Source organism: Elephas maximus, chromosome X (assembly GCF_024166365.1).
Source record: "Elephas maximus indicus isolate mEleMax1 chromosome X, mEleMax1 primary haplotype, whole genome shotgun sequence".
NCBI classification, from domain to species: domain Eukaryota; kingdom Metazoa; phylum Chordata; class Mammalia; order Proboscidea; family Elephantidae; genus Elephas; species Elephas maximus.
The window spans coordinates 146,657,402-146,677,744 of record NC_064846.1 but is presented as its reverse complement, the minus strand read 5'-3'; the positions used below and the strand labels follow the sequence as shown (position 1 = coordinate 146,677,744).

At 46.9% G+C, this 20,343-nt stretch overlaps 1 protein-coding gene and 1 long non-coding RNA gene across 3 annotated transcripts; one reads left to right on the top strand and one right to left on the bottom strand.

The window, feature by feature from the left end:
• Positions 1–12,025: 12,025 nt before the first annotated feature.
• Positions 12,026–17,852, bottom strand: LOC126069097 (uncharacterized). 2 transcript variants are annotated; one of them, XR_007515840.1, is made up of 3 exons: positions 17,690–17,852; positions 12,980–13,243; positions 12,026–12,253 (listed from the first exon to the last, which is right to left on the bottom strand). It is a non-coding gene; the product is annotated as an uncharacterized LOC126069097 (long non-coding RNA). The 2 variants fall into 2 exon arrangements; XR_007515842.1 differs by lacking the exon at positions 17,690–17,852 and adding an exon at positions 13,346–14,173.
• A 42-nt stretch (positions 17,853–17,894) lies between these two features.
• On the top strand, positions 17,895–18,941 carry LOC126069096 (melanoma-associated antigen B1-like). The gene has a single exon (XM_049872057.1). The coding sequence runs from the start codon at positions 17,919–17,921 to the stop codon at positions 18,939–18,941; it is 1,023 nt and encodes a 340-aa protein (XP_049728014.1). The 5' UTR covers positions 17,895–17,918.
• Positions 18,942–20,343: the final 1,402 nt, after the last annotated feature.

The following is a 20,343-nucleotide window of genomic DNA, read 5'->3' as shown; positions in this document are numbered from 1 at the left end:
CTTACGATGAGGAGGTAAGACTCAAGACTCAGCATAAGAGAGAGAAGGGCCCCATGCCCTGCCTGGCGTCAAAGTGAGGACTCTGAGTGGGAACTGAGGGATCCATCCACCCCTAAATGGAGGGAACAAGGCAGAGCCTAGCCCTGCCCCTGCTTTCAGCCCTTGTAGGCCCAGGGTGTACTATCAGGGGAGATTCTTTGTCTGTAGGTACAGCCACTGGTCTGCAGAGGGAAGGAGTCCCAGCCCCTACATGGAGGCAAGTGAGAACCCTGCATGAGGACTGAGCCCTCCAAAGATCCCAGGATAGAAAGGGCCCCACTGCACTGTCAGGACTGGGGGTCTACACTCTGCCAGGGATGGTGGATGGGCTGCCCCTTCCCTTCCTTCTAGAGTGTCCTGGGGCTCTGGTGTGTCAAGTTCAGAGTAACAAAGGGAAGGGGCCCAAGCCCTGGCAACTGTTGATATGATTTCTATGAAAGTGGACTGAGAAGACCCCTTGACCCCAGTACAGAGGAGCCCACTGCCAGCTTTTGCTGTCACTGCAGCAAGCCCCAGGCAGGGCTGCCAGGCTGCAGCTTAAGCCTCACCCCAACTTCCCCCACGAGGTTTCAGGACAGCCTTGTGGGTTCCTAGAGCAGTCCCCTCCAGGAAAAACTGCAGAGGCAGTCGTTGTTAAAGCCAAAGACGCATCTCTCTGCTGAAGGGGTGCACACCCTCTCAGCCTCCCTCCTCCAGGGGGCACACATCACCTGCCCTCCTTCCACACTCCTGCCTGCTGTCCTTGAGCAGAGTCATCAGACCACGTGGTAAGAAGAGTAAGCTCCGCGCCTGTGACAAACGTTGCCAGGCCCAAGGTGATGTGCATGGTTTCAAGGGTGTTCAGGACACTGCAGCAGAGGAGAAAGGGTCCCCATCCTCATCCTCTCCTCCTTTTGGGGGGTCTCCCTGTAGCTCCCCTGCTGCTCACATTCCCCAGGGGCCTCAGAGAGCCCCATCCACCAACGCTGCTGCTGCTTCGTGTACAAGAGCTAATGGGAAAGGGGCTTTCCTAAGAATGGGCTCCTGATGCCTCTCCTGGGTGTGATCTACATGAATGGCAACCGAGCCACTGAGGAAGAGATCTGGGAATTGCTGAATGTGCTGGGGATCTATGATGGGAAGAGGCGCTTCATCTATGGGGAGCCCTGGAAGCTCCTCACCAAAGATTTGGTGCAGGAAAAGTACCTGGATTACCGGCAGGTGCCCAACAGTGATCCTCCATGCTATGAATCCCTGTGGGGTCCCAGAGCCCATGCTGAAACCAGCAAGATGAAAGTCCTGGAATTTTTGGCCACGGTGTGTGATCCAGCCCCCAGTGCTTTCCCATTGCACTACAAAGACGCTTTGAGAGATGGGGAAAGGAGAGCTCGAGCCAGAGCAGCAGCCAGGGCTGCAAGGGCCAATGCACATTCCAGAGCCATGTCCAGCAGCTCTTCCCACCCTTAGTCAAGTCTGAGGCAGATGATTCACTTTTTTTTGGTTAGACTGTGTGATATATACAAGGATTTGCTTATGAAATTCAATCTATTGAATTTATTATTTGTCTTCTCACCTATGTGCTCTTTTATTCTCCAAACATTAATTGAGCATGTGCTCCTGGAAAGAACCTTGATACTACTGGAATTCCAAAATAATGAAATCTCAGCCTCTGCCCACATATTTTATAGTAAGAGCAGCTATCATATAAAGAAGAGGGTGAGATACCATCTCTATGAACTAAAGGATAAGTAAAAAGATGGGACTTTCAGATGCGAGCAGTAAGGTGTAAATGCCCTGAGGCCTCAGTGTAAGGTTAAGTTAGGCTTTAAGGTGGGAGTGGTGCACAGGGCCAGACACTCCCATGATGGGTCTTAGCATAGAGAGGCTGAGCCTGGAATGAAAACCAGCTCTTCACAGTGACTCTGGGATTGTGGGTAAACCAGAGAGAAATCCCCTCCTGGAGCAGAACTGGAAGGTGTGCTGTGCTCTTGTCCAAGTTCACCTGGATACACGCACTAAGTAGGTGTGTTATGCACAGCGTGTCCAGGGACTTCCTGAGAAATAAGGGCGACACTCCCTTGAGGTGGGATTCTCAGCAGCCTCTGGACTATCACTTGGCCCTGGTCTGGAGGAGCCAAAGTACTCTCAAATAGAAGGGCATTCAAATTAGGTTATTTTGTGTGCAAGCTGGCAAACTCTAAATGAGGTCTAGATTTTGGGTAAGAAGCCCTGGTAGCTCCACAATTAAGTGGGAGAAAGACCTGGTGATCTGCTTCCATAACGGCCACTGCCGAGAACACTCTTGTGGGTCAGTTCTACTCTGTCCTACTGGGTTGCTGTGAGTTGGAATCAACTCAATGGCAGCTGTCTGTTTGTCTGAGGTTAGAAAGACAGCTTGGAAGAAGGAAGGGACTAACTTTAGGAACAATTTCTCAGGGCTTTCAGTTGTATCCAGCTGGGAAAGACATCCTCATACCCAAAATGTAAAATATTGTCTAATGGTGAAATCTGAGTTTTCCTTGTTAAGCAGCATTTTGGCTGATCTGACTTTCTTTGTCCAAGAATGCTATGTTTTCTCTGACATCTCCCAGATATTTATATAAAAAAAAAATCCTACAGGGCTGGGTGGCCCTCTGGGGTTATTACTGAACCCGGGAAAGTGGGTCCTTGTGGGACATACTCAGACTTGCCAATAATCTGGATGCCAGTCTTTGAGAAAGAAAGTAACTTTATTGCAATGCCCAGAGCAAGGAGCCGGGAAGAAGTTCCTCAGATTCGATTCCCCGAGCTACAGGGAAGCAGAACTTACATGTGACTTGGGCAGCAAGATGGCAGCCACACAAGTGTTCTGGAGAGGGAAAATTCTAGAAGGTGGCCAGGAAACAGGAGGTGATGCAGTTCTTGTCAGACCTCTTGCTTTGCAATAGGGTCCGGGTGTTGATTTCTCCCGATTCATTCCACCTGTTGCTGTGCCCCCTCTTGTGATCAGTTAGGTCATGGCTGGCCCTTCTGCACATGCTGGGTGGGCCAAATCTGACTGGGACTAGTTTAAGGACTAATGGAAATTTACTGGCATTCATAGAGCCAGGTTACAATCTCCCCTTGAGATGTAGCAATTCCTTAACCTTAAGGGATAAGAGTCGGCTACTCATCTGTCTACTTCCTGCTGACATGGGGTGGAGTTTTAGGGACCTAGGAAGAGGCAAGGAATGAGTATCTCCTGGAGGAAGCAGGCAAAGAAGACTTAGAAGGTAGAAAAGGAGAGCTTAAGTCTTCCCCTTACCTTCCCCACCAAACTCACAAAAATATAAATGTCTAAGTGGTTTTCAGTTTATCTTAGCCACTTGGAAGTGAAGTCCCTTGACCCCAAACCAAAAACTAGCAGAGCTGAGATTTAAACCCAGTCAGATGGTCTCCAGGACCCTTCTACTATACTGCCACCAGAAACTTTATTGACTTTGTCCTGCTGCCAGGCCCTTTCATACACTCAGAGAAGTTTTTCCCTTCAATCTAATTAAAACAACCTCCCGGTAAACACTGTATACCCACCGATGGCCTCCAACTTCTGGGCACCGCTGCTACTCACCAGCTTCTGCTGCCTTGCTCCATCCCTAAGATTTAGGAGGGAAAAGAGAATGGCCAATAAATGTTGCTTAGGTGCTAGGAGAAGTGAAGGAAATTGCCCTGTATAAGCAGAACATACCCCAGTAACCACTGAAATGCAAGTCGTCCTCACCCCCGGCCCAGGAGACTAAAGTAGAGCCTTTACCTAAGATACCCGGAAACACCAAGTTCCTGGACTACTTAAGGGTCATCTGGAGCACTACATCCCCAGGCTGCCTTAAGGAGAGGTCTCCCATACGACATTTCATAAGGATTCAGTTGAAGCCAGCTTCTAGGGGCCACCCGGGCTCTCAACAGGACAATGTAGCAGCTTGATCCAGGGCAGACTGGTCTCTTAGAATACAAGTATTCACCCACATTGCCCACACTAGCTTAGGTTTCTAATTAGACCTTTTAAGCACCCAGTCATGGCAGTAGTAGTAACAGTAGTGGTCTCCAGGGAGCATGTAGCTCCCACCAAACTCATAAATGTCCTGACTTTGGATACAAAGGCTCCTCTATTATCACTTTGAGTTGAATAAGGTAGGCCAAATCCAGGAATCATTTCACTGAGGAGAGCCTTGCTTACCTCGGATGCCTTTTCCGTTCAGTGGGGAAGGGTTCTACCCATAAGCTAAGGGGGTATCTACAAACACTAAAAGATACTTGAGACCTCCTGGAGCCACTGGCATAACTGTTAAGTCCACTTGCCAGTCTTCACCGGGTCCAGTCCCGCCAGCATGTACCCCAGGTATAGGACGTGGTGGGCCTGTTTTGGCTTGTTCTTCACACAGGTGATGCATTGTTGAGCCTTTTGTAGATTAGGCCCTTTAACCAGTTTGGCTAGCCAGTGATACATAGCATGTGGACCGTAATGTGTGCTCTCATGGGCTAGCTTTATTATCGGGTGCATCAGGTGTTCTGGTATTAACACCTCTCCTTGGAAAATCTACAGCTACCTGTCTTCTGCTCTGTTCAAGGTCAAAGCCCCATTCACAAGCTCTGTTTGTATCACATTCAGCGCACTGGGGGTTTTCTGGTAGCTGAAGATTAGGAATTAAAGCAAAGCAAGTGGCGGGGGTTTTGTTCTAGCAGCTTGTTTGGCTGCCTGATCATTTAATTGTGTGAGACTCTCCCTTCTGGAACCCGGGGCAGTGTATACCTGCCACCTCTGTTGACCATATGTAGTACATTACTCCAAAAAGGCATCTCTAGTAGGCTTTCTTTCCTCCAGTCCCACCAGCAAGATGCTTTTTACTGTCACAACCCTGACAGGGCGTGGGACAAGTTAAGGATGGTGACCGTCTCACCAGGCCCTGAAGCTGTGTGTGACACTTCTGCCTGTGTTTGGCAGCTCTCCATCCTGCCAATGAAGCTGGCTGACGGCTGGGACTGCAGACTTGTTCCTGCCTGTGGTGGCTGGAGAATCCCCTGTGTGCCTGGGACAGCAGCAGAGGCCATGTTTTCTAGTTCTCTGGTCTGTTGTGTCATTAAGTTATCCTCCCACTGTTATTGCAACCTGGGGTTCCCTGTGGGTTGCAGGGGAGCCCCAGGGCCCCATCAGTCCAAGTCATCGGCTGACAGGGGCAGAAACTGTTGCGGGTTTTCTGCTTGGGCCGGGCTGGCCACCAGAGGCACTCTCATATCCAGTGGCCTTTCTATTTGCAGTAGGCACACTGTCTGGGGCTTAGGTGGCCTTGGGTCAACCACTGGTCCTTTCGGGGCCAAGGACTTATTCAACATGAGGTCTGCCTGGGTGGAAGGTAACCTCCGAGAGCTGCTACCAGGAGCGTGGCCTTTTTCCTTGTACCTGGTCCCAATTATTGAAGACCTTAAAGGCAATCTCAACAAGTTGTGAAGTAGTCAGTCCTAGACCTCCTTCTAACTTTTGAAGTTTCCACCTGATGTCGCAGGCGCCCTTGGGTGATGAAACTCATTATTTAGGAACCAGGCATTCTCTGGGTCTTCAGGGTTTATGTCAGTAAATTCCAGTATGCTTCCTAGGAAGCTGGAGGGATTTTCCTTGGGGCCTTGTTGTACATCCTGAACTTTTCTAAGGCTCTCCTGTTTTGGGGTCCCTTGCTGTCAAACAATTTGTATCATGTTCCAGCTCTCCTGCCCCCAGCTGATATCTGCGGCACATACAGCCTGGGCTGCTGGGAGTCTAACGCCATTTTGCAGGTTGAGGTTATGCAACCTGTCAGCTTGTTGGCGTGTCATTTCTGAGACCATCTTCTGTTCCTCTGGAGTTAGGTGGAGAACGGTGTATGGACCGACATAAACCCTCTAGGCTGGCCGTTGTGATCCAGTCCGGCAGACATGTATCGCAGTGGAAATTGCCTTGAGGAAATCTGGCTGGGTCCCTGGCCACAGTGCACCCCACTACGGGTGTGTGCTGGAGAGACTATTCCCTAGGCAGGACCGGAAGTCTCTGACTCAGGAGGCCTGGGAGCAATTTTCCGGAGGAGTGGCGGAGGGTTCCACCAAAGGAGTAACGCTCCCAGGCCTACACCTCCAGGCGGAAGGGGTATGGATAAATGCAAATCTCAGGGCGGCTCAGGTGGTCGACCTAAGCCCCCACTCTATAAACAATGAGCCTGTGTTTCCCCTGGGCAAATCCTGGTTCCCCTGTTAGCACATCCAAGGCGGAGTTACATGCTCTGTAGTCTCTAATACTCAGTGTTCATTTCTAGCATACATTTAAGTCTGCTTTACATTAGGTAGGAGAAACATTCAATATCCATAGTACATTCAGATAAATGTATAAACCTAAACACAATCCTTTTAAGACATTCGAGCTTAGTCTTCTGTAAACTGGAGCCCTGGTGGCTCAGTCGTTAAAAATCATGGCTGCTAACCAAAAGGTCAGCAGTTCAAATCCACCAGCTGCTCCTTGGAAACCCTATGGGGCAGTCCTACCCTGTCCTATAGGGTTGCTCTGAGTTGGAATCTTTCCATTCATATGCATTTCCCTTTGGGTCTCTGGCTGCATTGAACTGGAAGACCCTGGCCCCCTATCAGTCATCCCCCCCTTTTCTTCCCCCCCTAAAGACTGGGGCTTTTACTGTGAAAGAAAGATAGACTTCCAAAAGTTACTTTTCTGGGTTACATGGTGTATATATTTTCCATTTGCTCATGATCATGAGGTTAGTTGTCCTTTTTTTTTTTTAATTTTTATTGTGCTTTAAGTGAAAGTTTACAAATCAAGTCAGTCTCTCACACAAAAACTTATATACAACTTGTTACATACTCCCAATTGCTCTCCCCCTAATGAGAAAGCCCACTCCCTCCCTCCACTCTCTTTTTTTGTGTCCTTTTCACCAGCTTCAACCCCCTCTACCCTCTCATCTCCCCTCCAGGCAGGAGATGCCAACATAGTCTCAAGTGTCCACCTGATCCAAGAAGCTCACTCCTCACCAGCATCCCTCTCCAACCCATTGTCCAGTCCAATCCATGTCTGAAGAGTTGGCTTTGGGAACGGTTTCTGTCCTGGGCCAACAGAAGGTCTGGGGGCCATGACCACCGGGGTCCTTCTAGTCTCGGTCAGACCATTAAGTCTGGTCTTTTTATGAGAATTTGGGGTCTGCATCCCACTGCTCTCCTGCTCCCTCAGGGGCTCTCTGTTGTGTTCCCTGTCAGGGCAGTCATTGGTTGTAGCCGGGCACCATCTAGTTCTTCTGGCCACAGGCTGATGTCGTCTCTGGTTTATGTGGCCCTTTCTGTCTCTTGGGCTCGTAATTACTTGTGTCGTTGGTGTTCTTCATTCTCCTTTGGTCCAAGTGTGTTGAGACCAATTGATGCTTCTTTGATGGCCACTTGCTACCATTTAAGACCCAGACACCAATTGACTTAGATGTCCCCTGAAACCATGGTCCGTAAACCACTGCCCCTGGTATGCTGGCCTTCGAAGCATTCAGTTTATTCAGGAAACTTCATTGCTTTTGGTTTAGTCCAGTTATGCTGACCTCGACTGTATTGTGTATTGTGTGTTGTCTTTCCTGTCACCTAAAGTAGTTCTTATCTATTAATTAGTGAACACCCCCTCCCACCCTGCCTCCCTCCCCTCTCTCGTAACCATCAAAAAATATTTTCTTCTCTGTTTAAACTATTTCTGGAGTTCTTATAATAGGGGTCTTAAACAATATTTGTCCTTTTGCAATTGACTAATTTCACTCAGCGTAATGTCTTCCAGATTCCTCCATGTTATGAAATGTTTCACAGATTCATCACTGTTCTTTATCGATACAGGGTATTCCATTATGTGAATATACCATAATTTATCCATTCATCTCTTGATGGGCACCTTGGTTGCTTCCATATTTTTGCTATTGTAAACAGTGCTGCAATGAACATAGGTGTTCATATCTCTGTTCCTGTAAAGATTCCTATCTCTCTAGGATATATTCCAAGGAGCGGGATTGCTGGATCTTATGGTAATTCTACTTCTAGCTTTTTAAGGAAGCGCCAAATCAATTTCCAAAGTGGTTGTACCATTTTACACTCCCACCAGCAGTGTATAAGTGTTCCAATCTCTCCACAGCCTCTCCAACATTTATTCTTTTGTGTATTTTGGATTAATGCCAGCCTTGTTGAAGTGAGATGAAATCTCATTGTAGTTTTGATTTGCATTTCTCTAATGGCTACTGATCATGAACATTTCCTCATGTATCTGTTAGCTACCTCAATATCTTCTTTAGTGAAGTGTCTGTTCATATCTTTTGCCCATCTTTTAATTGGGTTATCTTTTTGTAGTTGAGTTTTTGCAGTATCATGTAGATTTTAGAGATCAGGCGCTGATCAGAAATGTCATAGCTACAAACTTTTTCCCAGTCTGTAGGTAGTCTTTTTACTCTTTTGGTGAAGTCTTTGCATGAGCATAGGTGTTTGATTTTTAGGAGGTCCCAGTTATCCAGTTTCTCTTCTGCATTGTTAGTAATGGTTTGTATACTGTTTATCTCATGTATTAGGGCTCCTATCGTTGTCCCTATTTTTCTTCCATGATCTTATCGTTTTAGATTTTATATTTAGGTCTTTGATCCATTTTGAGCTCGTTTTTGTGCCTGGAGTGAGGTATGGGTCGTTTCATTTTTTTGTAGATGGATATCCAGTTATGCCAGCACCATTTGTTAAAAAGACTGTCTTTTTCCCATTTAACTGTTTTGGGGCCTTTGTTAAATATTGACTGCTCATATGTGGATGGATTTATGTCTGGATTCTCAATTCTGTTCCATTGGTCTATGTATCTGTTGTTGTACCAGTACCAGGCTTTTTTGACTACTGTGGCAGTATAATAGGTTCTAAAATCAGGTAGAGTGAGGCCTCCCACTTTTTTCTTCTTTTTCAGTAATGCTTTCCTTATCCAGGGCCTCTTTCCCTTCCATATGAAGTTTGTGATTTGTTTCTCTATGTCATTAAAGAATGTCGTTGGAATCTGGATCAGAATTGCATTAAATCTATAGATTGCTTTTGGTAGAATAGATATTTTTTTGATGTTAAGTCTTCCTATCCATGAGCAAGGTATGTTTTTCCACTTATGTAGGTCTCTCTTGGTTTCTTGCAGAAATGTTTTGTAGTTTTCTTTGTATAAGTCTTGTACATGTCTGGTAAGATTTATTCCTAAGTATTTTATCTTCCTGGGGGCTACTGTAAATGCTCTTTTTTGATTGTTGTTTGCTTGATATGGAAACCCTGGTGGCATAGTGGTTAAGTGCTACAGCTATTAACCAAGAGGTTGGCAGTTCAAATTCACCAGGCGCTCCTTGGAAACCCTATGGGGCAGTTGTACTCTGTCCTACAGGGTCGCTGTGAGTTGGAATCTACTTGACAGCAGTGGGTATGGTTTGGTTTGCTTTTGCTTGATGTATTTTTTCCATCGTTTGAGTTTTAATTTGTTTGTGTCTCTAAGTCTAAGGTGTGTCCCTTGTATGCAGCATATAGACGGATCATGTTTTTTAAGCCATTCTGCCACTCTCTGTCTCTTTATTGGTGCATTTAGTCCATTTACATTTAGCATAATTATGGATAGGTATGAATTTAGTTTTTTTTTATACCTATTCATAATTGGAAACTCTGTGGGGCAGTTCTACCCTGTCCTATAGGGTCGCTATGAGTTGGAATCGACTCAATGGCACTGGGTGGGTATGAATTTAGTGCTATCATTTTGATGTCTTTTTTTGTGTGTTGTTGACAGTTTCTTTTTCCCACTTAATTTTATGTGCTGAGTAGATTTTCTTTATATATTGTCCTTCCCTCATATTCGTTGTTGTGGATTTTGTTTCTGCTGAGTCTCTATTTTTTTCTTGTATTTTATTTTGATGAGCAGGATAGTTTGTCTCCTTTGTGGTTACCTTATTATTTACCCTATTTTTCTAAATTTAAACCTAACTTTTATTTCTTTGTATGGCTGTATCTTCTTCACCATATGGAAGATCTATGACTACATTTCTCAGTCTCTCTTTATTGTTTTAATGTTGTCTTCTTTTACATAATAACATCGTTGTTACCGTGTCTTAAGGGTTTTTTTTTTCAAATCTTGCTTGGTTTTTTTTTTTTTTATTTCCCTGTCTGGGTTGACTTCTGATTGCTCTGCCCAGTGTTCTAGTCTTGGGTCGATACCTGATATTATTGATTACCTAACCAAAAACTCCCTTTAGTATTTCTTGTAGTTTTGGTTTGGTTTCTACGAATTCCCTAAACTTCTGTTTATCTGGAAATGCCCGAATTTCACCTTCATATTTAAGAGACCGTTTTGCTGGATATATGATTCTTGGCAGGCAATTTTTTCCCTTCAATTTTTTATATAAGTCATCCCATTGCCTTCTTGCCTGCATGGTTTCTGTCAAGTAGTCCAAGCTTATTCTTTTTGTCTCTCCTTTGTAGGTGACTTTTTGTTTATCCCTAGCTGCTCCTAAAATTTTCTCTTTATCTTTGGTTTTGGCAAGTGTGATTATAATATGTCTTGGTGACTTTTTTTTAACATCTACCTTATGTGGAGTTTGATGAGCGTCTTGGATAGATATCTTTTCATCTTTCATGATATCAGGGATGTTTCTGCCAAGAAATCTTCAACAATTCTCTCTGTATTTTCTGTTATCCCTCCCTGTTCTGGGGCTCCAGTCACTCGTAGGTTATTTCTCTTGATATAGTCCCACATGATTCTTAAGGTTTCTTCATTTTTTTAATTTCTTTTATCTGATTTTTCTTGAAGTACATTAGTGCCAAGTGATTTATCTTTAAGTTCAGAAATTCTGCCTTCCACTTGCTCAATTGTGCTCCTCTGACTTTCTACTGAGTTGTCTACTTCTGTAATTTTATTATTAAACTTCTGAATTTCTGATTGCCATCTGTCTATGGATTTTTCCAGCTTATTAAATTTTTCATTGTGTTCGTGAATAATCTCTTTAATTTCTTCATTTGCTTTATGTGTGTGTTCCTTGGCTTGTTCTGCATATTGCCTCATTTCCTTCCTGATGTCTTGAAGGGTTCTGTGTATTGATCTTTTGTCTTCTGCCTCTGGTAATTCGAGGAAGGCACTTTCATCTAAAAGATCCCTTGATTCTTTGTTTTGAGAGCTAGTTGAGGTGATCATGGTCTGTTTCTTTATGTGGCTTGATACTGATTGTTGTCTCTGAGCCATCTATAAGTTATTGTATTAGTTTATTTTATGTTTGCTTACTGTGATAGTTTCTTGCTTTATTTTGTTTTGATATGCCCAAATGAGTTGCTTGAGTGAGCTAGCTTGATTATTTTCCCCTTTGGAGCTCTGACGTCCAATCCCCAAATGGCGTTAGCTGTTATCAGGTATATAAGTCTAGGATTCCATTCAGTTTTCTTGTATGAATTCATCTCAGGTTTCAAGGTAGTTGATTATCAAGTGTGTGGTACAGGCTCTCTCCTGCAGTCTCAGAGGGGCAGGGGTGATTAGCATAGGTACTGGTATCTGGTTGCAGCAGGGGGTCACATTCTGAACAAGGCAGGGGGCTGAGAATCGTCCCCCATGTGTCTCTGAGGAAAGTGCATCCCTGTTCCCTAGAGCATTCAGGTGGGTGGGTTCTGCAGACGGACCATGGGCACCCAATGTTTTTGGTTGTAAGAAATGCGAGGTACCAGTTATCCTTGGACCCCTCTCACAGGTGGCTGGATGACCTGAGTGGAGCCACCAGTCCTTAGGCCCCTCATGTGGGTAGGTGAGGACCCTGTTTTATAGGCAAAGCCATGTCAAACATTAGACACCCACCTCTCCACCACACAGCTGAAACAGTTGGAGTCTGCCAACAAGGGCCTATTCTCCTGAAATAGGCGTGCACAGGTCCATGCAGAGGGGAAAGGTACTCAAAGTCCACAGACTGTTTATGCCTGGACAGGAGCTGCTTCTGTCCTGAGCTCCCCTGGTGAGTGGAGCTGGCAAATTATCTTTTACCCCAATTGCAAATTTCTTCCTTCTGCAAGGCCGGGAGGATGGCTCTAGGTATTCAACAGGGCCTATCTCAGGCCCAGGGAATTCAGCTGCTGAAGGCAGCTTGGGGGCGGGTGGGGGTGTGTTAAAATATACAAAAGTACTTAGCTTTTCCGGAGAGCGCGGTTCTTCTCTGGTTCCAGAGGTGTGAGTAGGCTGTGTGCTGGCTGCTTCTCCCTGAGGAAAGTGTTGCCAAATGCTAGTACCAGCCTGCCACCGCCACTCTGGGTATGGTGCCTAAGTGCTCCCCACGATTCAGGTCCGGTAACTCCCCTCTGCTTCTGAACCCATCTCTCCCCCCACCCCGCCCCTCTGTTCATTTTCTAAGCGTGCCTTTGATGCTCAGGGCTCCTGACTTATCATAAATACACTCATTTCACTTAATTTTTTGGGTCTTTGTTGTAAAGAGGGCTGGCCAGAAGCCATCTGTCTATTCCGCCATCTTGGCTCTGCCTTCTCAGTCATCCCTTTTAAGTGGCCTGCCTTTGGTCCCGGACCTCTCCAGGTGGGGCTTTCTCCCCTTCACCATTAGCTTACACTGTTTTTTGTAGGTTTTTATTTTGCCAGAGAGACATAAAGATTTGTACTTAGGGGATTTCATCTCATTTGTAAAACAGATCTAACTGTAAGGTGGTAGCATAATTAAGGGACCCCAAACAGTAATTAGAATGCACATTAAAAAAACAAAGAGCGCCAGGAGTCTCTCATTTTTCACTCACACACACACACACTCAGTCAGAACAAGAACCGAGTGGGGTTGTGGAGTACAAGGATGATCTTAGTAGCGCTTCAGTCCCCCCTAAGGAGGTTGTCTTAGTCCTACTTCCATCCTCCAGATACCTCCTGATACCTCCAATTCCAAGCACTTAAACACTTAACAAGAGAAATTCCGAGGGGACTTACCTAGTGTACGTCCATTCCTGAGTTAGTTTCTAATTCTCAAAGCAAAAGTGCCTCGGGCCGGTCGCTGCCTCGGTGACAGTTAGGAGACCCATAGGATCCTCCCAAACAAGGGGTTCGATGGTTGCTGAGGGCCGGTGGACGTTCAGCTCATGGTTGAGGGGCTGCTGGGCTCCAGACATCATCGGGCTCCAAAATTGTTACTAAACCCAGGAAGGTGGATCCCTGTCCAGCACTTTCAGACTTGCCAATAACTTCGGCACTGGTCTTTGAGAAAGAGAAAAGAATTTTATTGCAATGCACAGAGCAAGGAGCCAGGAAGAAATTTCTCAGATCTGATTCCTAGAGCTACAGGGAAGCAGGGCTTACTTGTGATTTGGGCAGCAAGATGGCAACTGTGCAGGCATACCGGGGACAGAAAAATTCTAGAAGGTGGCCAGGAAACAGGAAGTGACGTGGTTCCTGTCAGATTTCTGGCTTTGGAATAGGGTCCGGGTGATGATTTTTCTTCTGATTCATTCCACCTGTTGCTGGGTCCTCTGCTGGGGTCACTTAGCGGTCACAGCTGGCCCTTCTGCGCATGCGGGATGGGCCAACTCTGGCTTGGGCTAGTTTAAGGACTATTGGAAATTTACTGGCATTCATAGCGACAGGTTACAGGGTCAAAATAATGATAGTAATACCTGCCATTCTTTAAAGTCTCAAAAAGTGCCAGGCACTGTGCCAGGTACTTTACATATATTACATGAATTTCAACCATCCTAGAAGACAGGACTTATCAAATCCACTTCACAAACGAAGAACTTTAGGCTCAGAAAGTTTGCTTATGTGTGCGAGTTCACAAGTCTAGTACATAATAGAGCTGGACTAGAACCCTGGTCTGAATCTCTCTGGAGCACACAGTGTTCCACTCCTCCCAGCCAGAGGCTTACCTTGTGTTTCTTAATTCACTGTCCTCACCACTACAGAATGTCTCTCAGGTGATAAAAAGAATATCTTTATGCTCAAAGCACTGAGTTGGAATACACAGGCAGAACCATGAGAATACTAAAATGAATGAGTGGTATGACGATTTAGAAAATAATATTAGAATCATCATTCCTGTCTTTAAGAATGTGACCCAGATGGAGCTGGGCCCACAAAGACTCAGAAGGACACATCAACTGGGCCCTGAAATTAAGACAATAGATGGGACAATCTTAGAAATTATCTTTTAGGGAAGAAAAATATATTTTAGGGAACCTTTCCCATAAGCCAGAACACAAAAGACTTTCCACTCTTATCATTTTTCTATTAGCATTTAGTGAATAGAAAATTTGTTGGACCAGTGAAGACCCTCCTGACTATCGTTACTGAAACCTGCACCTATGATCCTTAAGAAAGACAATTCAAACTGTAAGAGCACAGTTTCTAGCCAATCTGTGAAAACGTGAAGCTTTCAGTGGTTTTGCCCATTTGTAATGCTAATATATACTGATGACTCTGTAACCTTCCTTGGACTTGGACAGACATGGCTGTGGCAGCATGCTTGTTTGTTTTCCCATTCTTGCTTATTCTGTAATATTTCCTTGGACTCGGGCGGAAATGGCTCTGGAGCATGCTTGTCCGCTTCCCACTTTTGCCTTCCTTTTTGAATGTATGCCGAATAAAGCTTTTTTTTTTTTTTTTTGCTTAACTAAACTTTGTGATTTTTTCCCCTACAACATGAATAAATGAGATAAAGAGATAATTCTCACTGAGAGCATGATCATTTACTTATGCTATCTCAGATAACCTCAAAAGATAAAGGCTCACAAATCATCCTGGACAGCTCCTTTGCTGTAGAAAGTAAACCTTTTAGGACAGAAGTCAAAATAGATGCCAGAACTAAAACCATTCCCAAAGCCCACTCTTCAGACAAAGATTAGACTGACCTATAAAACATAAAACAATACTCGTGAAGAGTGTGCTTCTTGGTTCAAGTAGATACACAACAGTAAATGTATAGCTCCTGTCCGGAGGTGAGATGAAAAGGAAAAAAGGGATAGGAGCTGGTTGAATGGACACAGGAAAGGGTGGAGAGGAGGAGTGTGCTGTCACATTATAGGGACAGCAACTAGGGGTCACATAACAATGTGTGTAAAAGTTTTCGTATGAGAAACTCACTTGAATTGTAAACTTTCACTTAAAGCACAATAAAAAAATGGATAGAATTGGTTGTGAAAAAAAAAAAACAGATGCCAAGTCTGGCTGATGAAGTGATGGACTAGATCCCGGTGTATTTTCTCTGGCAGCCCACCACCTGACCTGGGCCCCTTGTCTTGAGCTGAAGCGTCCCCATCTTACATCGCTCTCGGACAGGGACCCATTCTCTGCAAGGTTTCCAGGAGGCAAATGACTCAAGACTTGGAGGGATGTGACATTTCCCGGGAAGCCTTTAGTCCAAGACACAGAAACCAAGATCAGGACATCCATGAGTGAGGACTGGGAAGATGAACACCCCAGAATATAGGGCTCACCCAGAGACCGACTGGCACCTGCACTCAAACCTAGAAAGCCCCAGGCACGGCTGTCAGGCTGAGCATCCCCTCACTTATCCTTTACAGCTCTCAGGGACTTGAGAGCCTGGGTCTAAGGACACCTCAAGTCAGTAGATGCAGGAGTCTCAGTCTCTGATAGACATCAAGCTGATGACCCTGAATGAGGATGATGGAAGGACCCAGACAGGATAGTGGTGTCCCATAGAGACTCATCTCTGCTGTCACTCCTTCAAAGTCCTGAAGAGCTGTGGGGAGATATGCATCACCCGGATTCCAAATCATGGTGCCATGAAGGTGTGGACCTTGATCAGAAAGGATCTTCAGGTAAGTAGAGGGTAGATTCTCAGAACTGATCCGGTGTCACGGTGAGGACCCTGACTGAGAAATGAGAGAACCATCCACCCCGGAACAGAGAAGGCCACACGAAGTCCCTTCCCCTGCTGTTGAGCTGGGATACAAAGCTCAGAGTTGTCAGGCTAAGCAGTACCCTCATTTCCTTCCCAGAAATGGCTATGCAGAAATTGTCTCAGGTCTTTTTTTTTTTCTGCAGAGGGAGGACACCTAGGCCCTAGTAGGAGGCAGGATAAGGATCCTTCCTGTTATGAAGGGATCCCCAAAACAAAAGGCTCCTCACAGAGTCCCACCCCTGTTCACAGCTCTGTGAGGTCCTGGCAAAGCTGTCAGTCTGAGGCGCCCCTTTATTTCCTCCTGTAGGGTTTCTGTGTGGCAAGGGCTTTGGTCTAATGGGGGGTGGGAGGGAGAGCACCCCTGATTCTCGAGCGGGAATAGACCTAGGACGCAGCAGGAGTCAAAGTGAAGACCCTGTGTGTTTTGAGAGGACCCCCAACAACAGAAAGACCCCTATAGAGCTTAGCCCCTGTTTTGATCCTGGAAAGCACCAGGCAGCTATCAGCCTGAAGTGTCCCCTATTTGCAGCACTAAGGGTGTCAGGAAGGGAAGGCCTTGGTCCCAAGGGGCGGCCCCCCGTTGTGCAGAGGACGGAGTCTTGTGCCTAACTTGAGTAAGGTGTGGACCCTTAGTGCTAAAGGGGGGACCTACCCCCCAAAGAGCGTCTTCTCAGGGCGCTGACGCAGCCGGCGCTTTTGTGAGACTCCAGGCAGGGGTAGCAAGAGGCAGGCCCTAACTGCCCCCTCTAGGGTCTCTGCTAGGCGAGGGGGTCTGGTTCTAAGCCTGTGACTCAGGTCTGTATAGGCAGGAATCCCAAGACCTGATAGGTATGAAGGTGAAGACCCTCAGTGAGCACTAAACAGTGGAGCCCATGAGCCCCGCCCGTGCTGTCGGCTGTCGGAGGCCCCCCAACAGCCTTGGCCCACGGAGGCCCCCCCCCCAAGCGCCTTGACCGGATGTGACGTACTCTGACTGCCATCTCCTAAGTGCTGGAAAGGCGCGGCCTCTGGTCCGAGGGGCAGGCCCATCACCGACGAGAGCGGAGACCCAGGACTGGTCAGGAGTCCAGGTGAGGACCCTGAACGTGGACGGAGGGGACCACCTAACTCAGAACCATGTAGGCCCCACATAGTCCCGCCCCTGTCAGCCCTGGGAGGTCCCTGCCAGAGCTTCAAGCTGAGGAGCCTCCCACTTCCACTTGGGAGGGCTTGGGGAGGTGAGGGCTTTGGCCTATGGAGGTGGCCCACTTCGTAGAGGTAGGGAACCGAGGCCCTAACACGTGTTTAGGTGAGGACCCTTGGTGCTAATGAGGGACATCCTTCTAACAGAGGTGACCCTACAAGAGCGTTGCCCCTGCGATCAGCCCTGGGAGCCCCGTAGTAACTGTCACACTGAGGCGCCCCTCATTTTTGCCTGGAAGGTCACAGGGAGGGAGGAGCTTTTGTTTAATTGGTTGGTCCCAGTTCTGAAGAGGAAGGAGGCCTAGATCCTAACTGGTGGTGAGGCAAGGACCCTTAGTGCTAATGAGGAGGCCTCCCCTCTAAAGAGGGGCCCGCCCACAACCCATCCCTGCTCCCAGCTCTGGGATCCTCCCGGCAAGGTAGACAGATATGCTGAGCCCTGCCTCCCCTCTAGGGAGGCGATGGCCTTAGTCTGGGCGTTAAAGTCCACTCGAGCTTTCAGGCGGACTCAAGTTAGTAAAGAGAGGAATCCTAAATCTTGCCGGCCCCTGCTGTCAGCACAGTCAACCCCAGGCAAGGCTGGCAGCCTGCACCCTAATTCTCACCCTAACTTCCTCCACAGGGTGCTCAGGACAGGCTGACCAAGAGAACAGGAGCCTTGTGGGTTCCTAGAGTAGTGTCTTCAAGGAAAACTGCAGAGGCAGCCATTGTTAAAGCTAGGATAGCATCTCACTGCTGCAGGGGTGCACACCCTCTCAGCCTCCCTCCTCCAGTGGGCCCGCGTCACCTGCCCTCCTTGCACACTCCTGTCTGCTGTCCTTAACCAGAGTCATCATGCCTCGCGGTCAGAAGAGTAAGCTCCGTGCCCGTGAGAAACGTCGCCAGGCCCGAGGTGACGCCCACAGTGTCCAGGGTGCTCAGGCCACTGCAGCAGAGGAAGAGTCCCCCTCCTCTTCCTCTCCTCCTTTTGGGGAGTCTCCCCCGAGCTCCCCTGCTGCTGGCGTTTCCCAGGGGCCTCAGAGCATCCCGCCCACCACCACTGCTGCTGCAGGTGCTTCGGGCACAGGAGCTGCTGGAGGGGCCGAGGGCCAAGATGAGGGAGGTCCAGGTTCCTCTGAGGCCCCAGCCCCCACTGAGAGGCCTCAGAAAGATCCCTTATCAAGGCAGGCGGGTATGTTGATGCAGTTCCTGCTGCACAAGTATAGAATGAAAGAATCCCTTACGAAGACAGAGATGATGAAAAGTATCGGCAAAAAGTACAAGCAGCACTTCCCTGAGATCCTGAGGAGAGCAGCTGAACGGGTGGAGCTGGTCTTTGGCCTTGACCTGAAGGAAGTGGATCCCAGCAGTCAAACCTATGCCCTTGTCAGCAAACTACACATCACCAACGAAAACGCTATGAATGATGGTGGCGAGTTTCCGAAGAATGGGCTTCTGATGCCTCTTCTGGGCGTGATCTTCATGAAGGGCAACCGGGCCACTGAGGAGGAGATCTGGGAATTCCTGAATATTTTGGGGGTCTATGATGGGAGGAGGCACTTAATCTATGGGGAGCCCAGGAAGCTCATCACCAAAGATTTGGTGCAGGAAAAGTACCTGGAGTACCGGCAGGTACCCAACAGTGATCCTCCACGCTACGAATTCCTGTGGGGTCCCAGAGCCCATGCTGAAACCAGCAAGATGAAGGTGCTGGAATTTGTGGCCAAGGTCAATGATACAGTCCCCAGTGCCTTCCCTTTGCAGTATGAAGAGGCTTTGAGAGATGAGGAAAGGAGAGCCCGAGCCCGAGCTGCAGCCAGGGCTGCAAGGGCCAGTGCACATTCCAGAGCCACATCCAGCACCTCTTCCCACCCCTAGTCAAGTCTAAGGCAGATGATTCACTTTGTGGTTCAAAATAAAAGTCAGATTTCTAAGTAGTGGTAGGCTAAGGTTGGGCTGGAGGAATCCTAATACGTATCTTCTTTTTGTCTCTGTTGTATGTCAGTAACTTAGAGATTTATCTTTTTCCTTTTGATGTTTTTCAGATTTTGTTCTATTTAATAGATTGTTTATTTACCTTTAGAATCTAACTTATATTTGACCTAGATTACACATTTACTTGTCTTTATATAAGGTTTAGGAGTAAGAGGTTTGGTGTCTTTCTTAAAACATTTGAAAAACCTTGAATCTTTATTTGGGGATCCAGAACGTTGCATTTGGGGTTTTCTTGGAAATGTGAATGAACCTCACAATGAAATAGTTGATATTGCAAAATAAAACATGGTTAACTCTTGTTTTACCTTATTCATTTCTGCCATTCTATTTGTAAAATTCAAACGCATATATCTGGAGTTCCTCTGCTTATTTGAGAATATCAGTGAAATTAAATTGTAATAAATTAGACCCTTGTTTGCTGACTCATTTCTTCCCAATTATTAACTGAGCATTGGGTCTTTGAGAGGCCCTGCTCTAATCATGGGAATGCTAAGATAAAGAAGCTGCAGTCCTGCCCATGGATGTTTAGCACCCAGATGCAGCTATCATATTAAGGAAAAGGGTGAGATATTCTCTAAGACCAAAAGGGCAAATAATAAGAAGGGGTGAGGAGCAGGGAGGTTTCAGATGAGAGTAGTCTAGTGTAAACACTCTGAGGCAGGGCGGTTTGGGGCTTTGGGACACTCCAATACCTGAGTGGGAGGTTATTTTAAGTTAGGCTGTGTGGGTTGGAGGAAGGTGGGGGGTAAGGGGGTGGGTGAGGTGGGGGGGAGTCTAGATGAGGCTGTGGGAGGGGTGCGCAGGACCAGACACTCCTATGATGTGTCTCAGCATGGAGAGGCTGAGCCTGGAATGGAGAACAGCTCTTCACAGTGACTCTGGGATTGTGGGTAAACCAGAGAGGAATCCTGTCCTGGATCAGGACTGGAAAGTACCCTGTGCTCTTGTCCCAGTGCCTTGGATACATGCACTGACTAGGTGTGTTATGCACAGCGTGTCCATGGAGTTCCTGAGAGAAAAATAAAGGCAATACTCTCTTGAGGTGAGATGTCAAGAAGCCACTATTCTGGTACTCTTTGCCTTTGGGCTGGGGGAGGCGGATCCCACTCCAATCAAAAGACATTCGAATTAGGTTATCCTGAGTGTGGTTTGGCAAACTCCAAGTGAAGACTAGGTTTTTGGTGGTGGTGATATCAATGAAAACAAGGGTGACTTAGATGAAAGGTCAGCTGGGAGGGGGAAGTTGTTGGTCCTTAATAATACTTCTAGGAGCTTTGTGTTCCAA

Coding starts and splice junctions, on each gene's coding strand:
- LOC126069096 (XM_049872057.1), top strand. CDS start 17,919: ATGCCTCGCGGTCAGAAGAGTAAGCTCCGTGCCCGTGAGAAACGTCGC.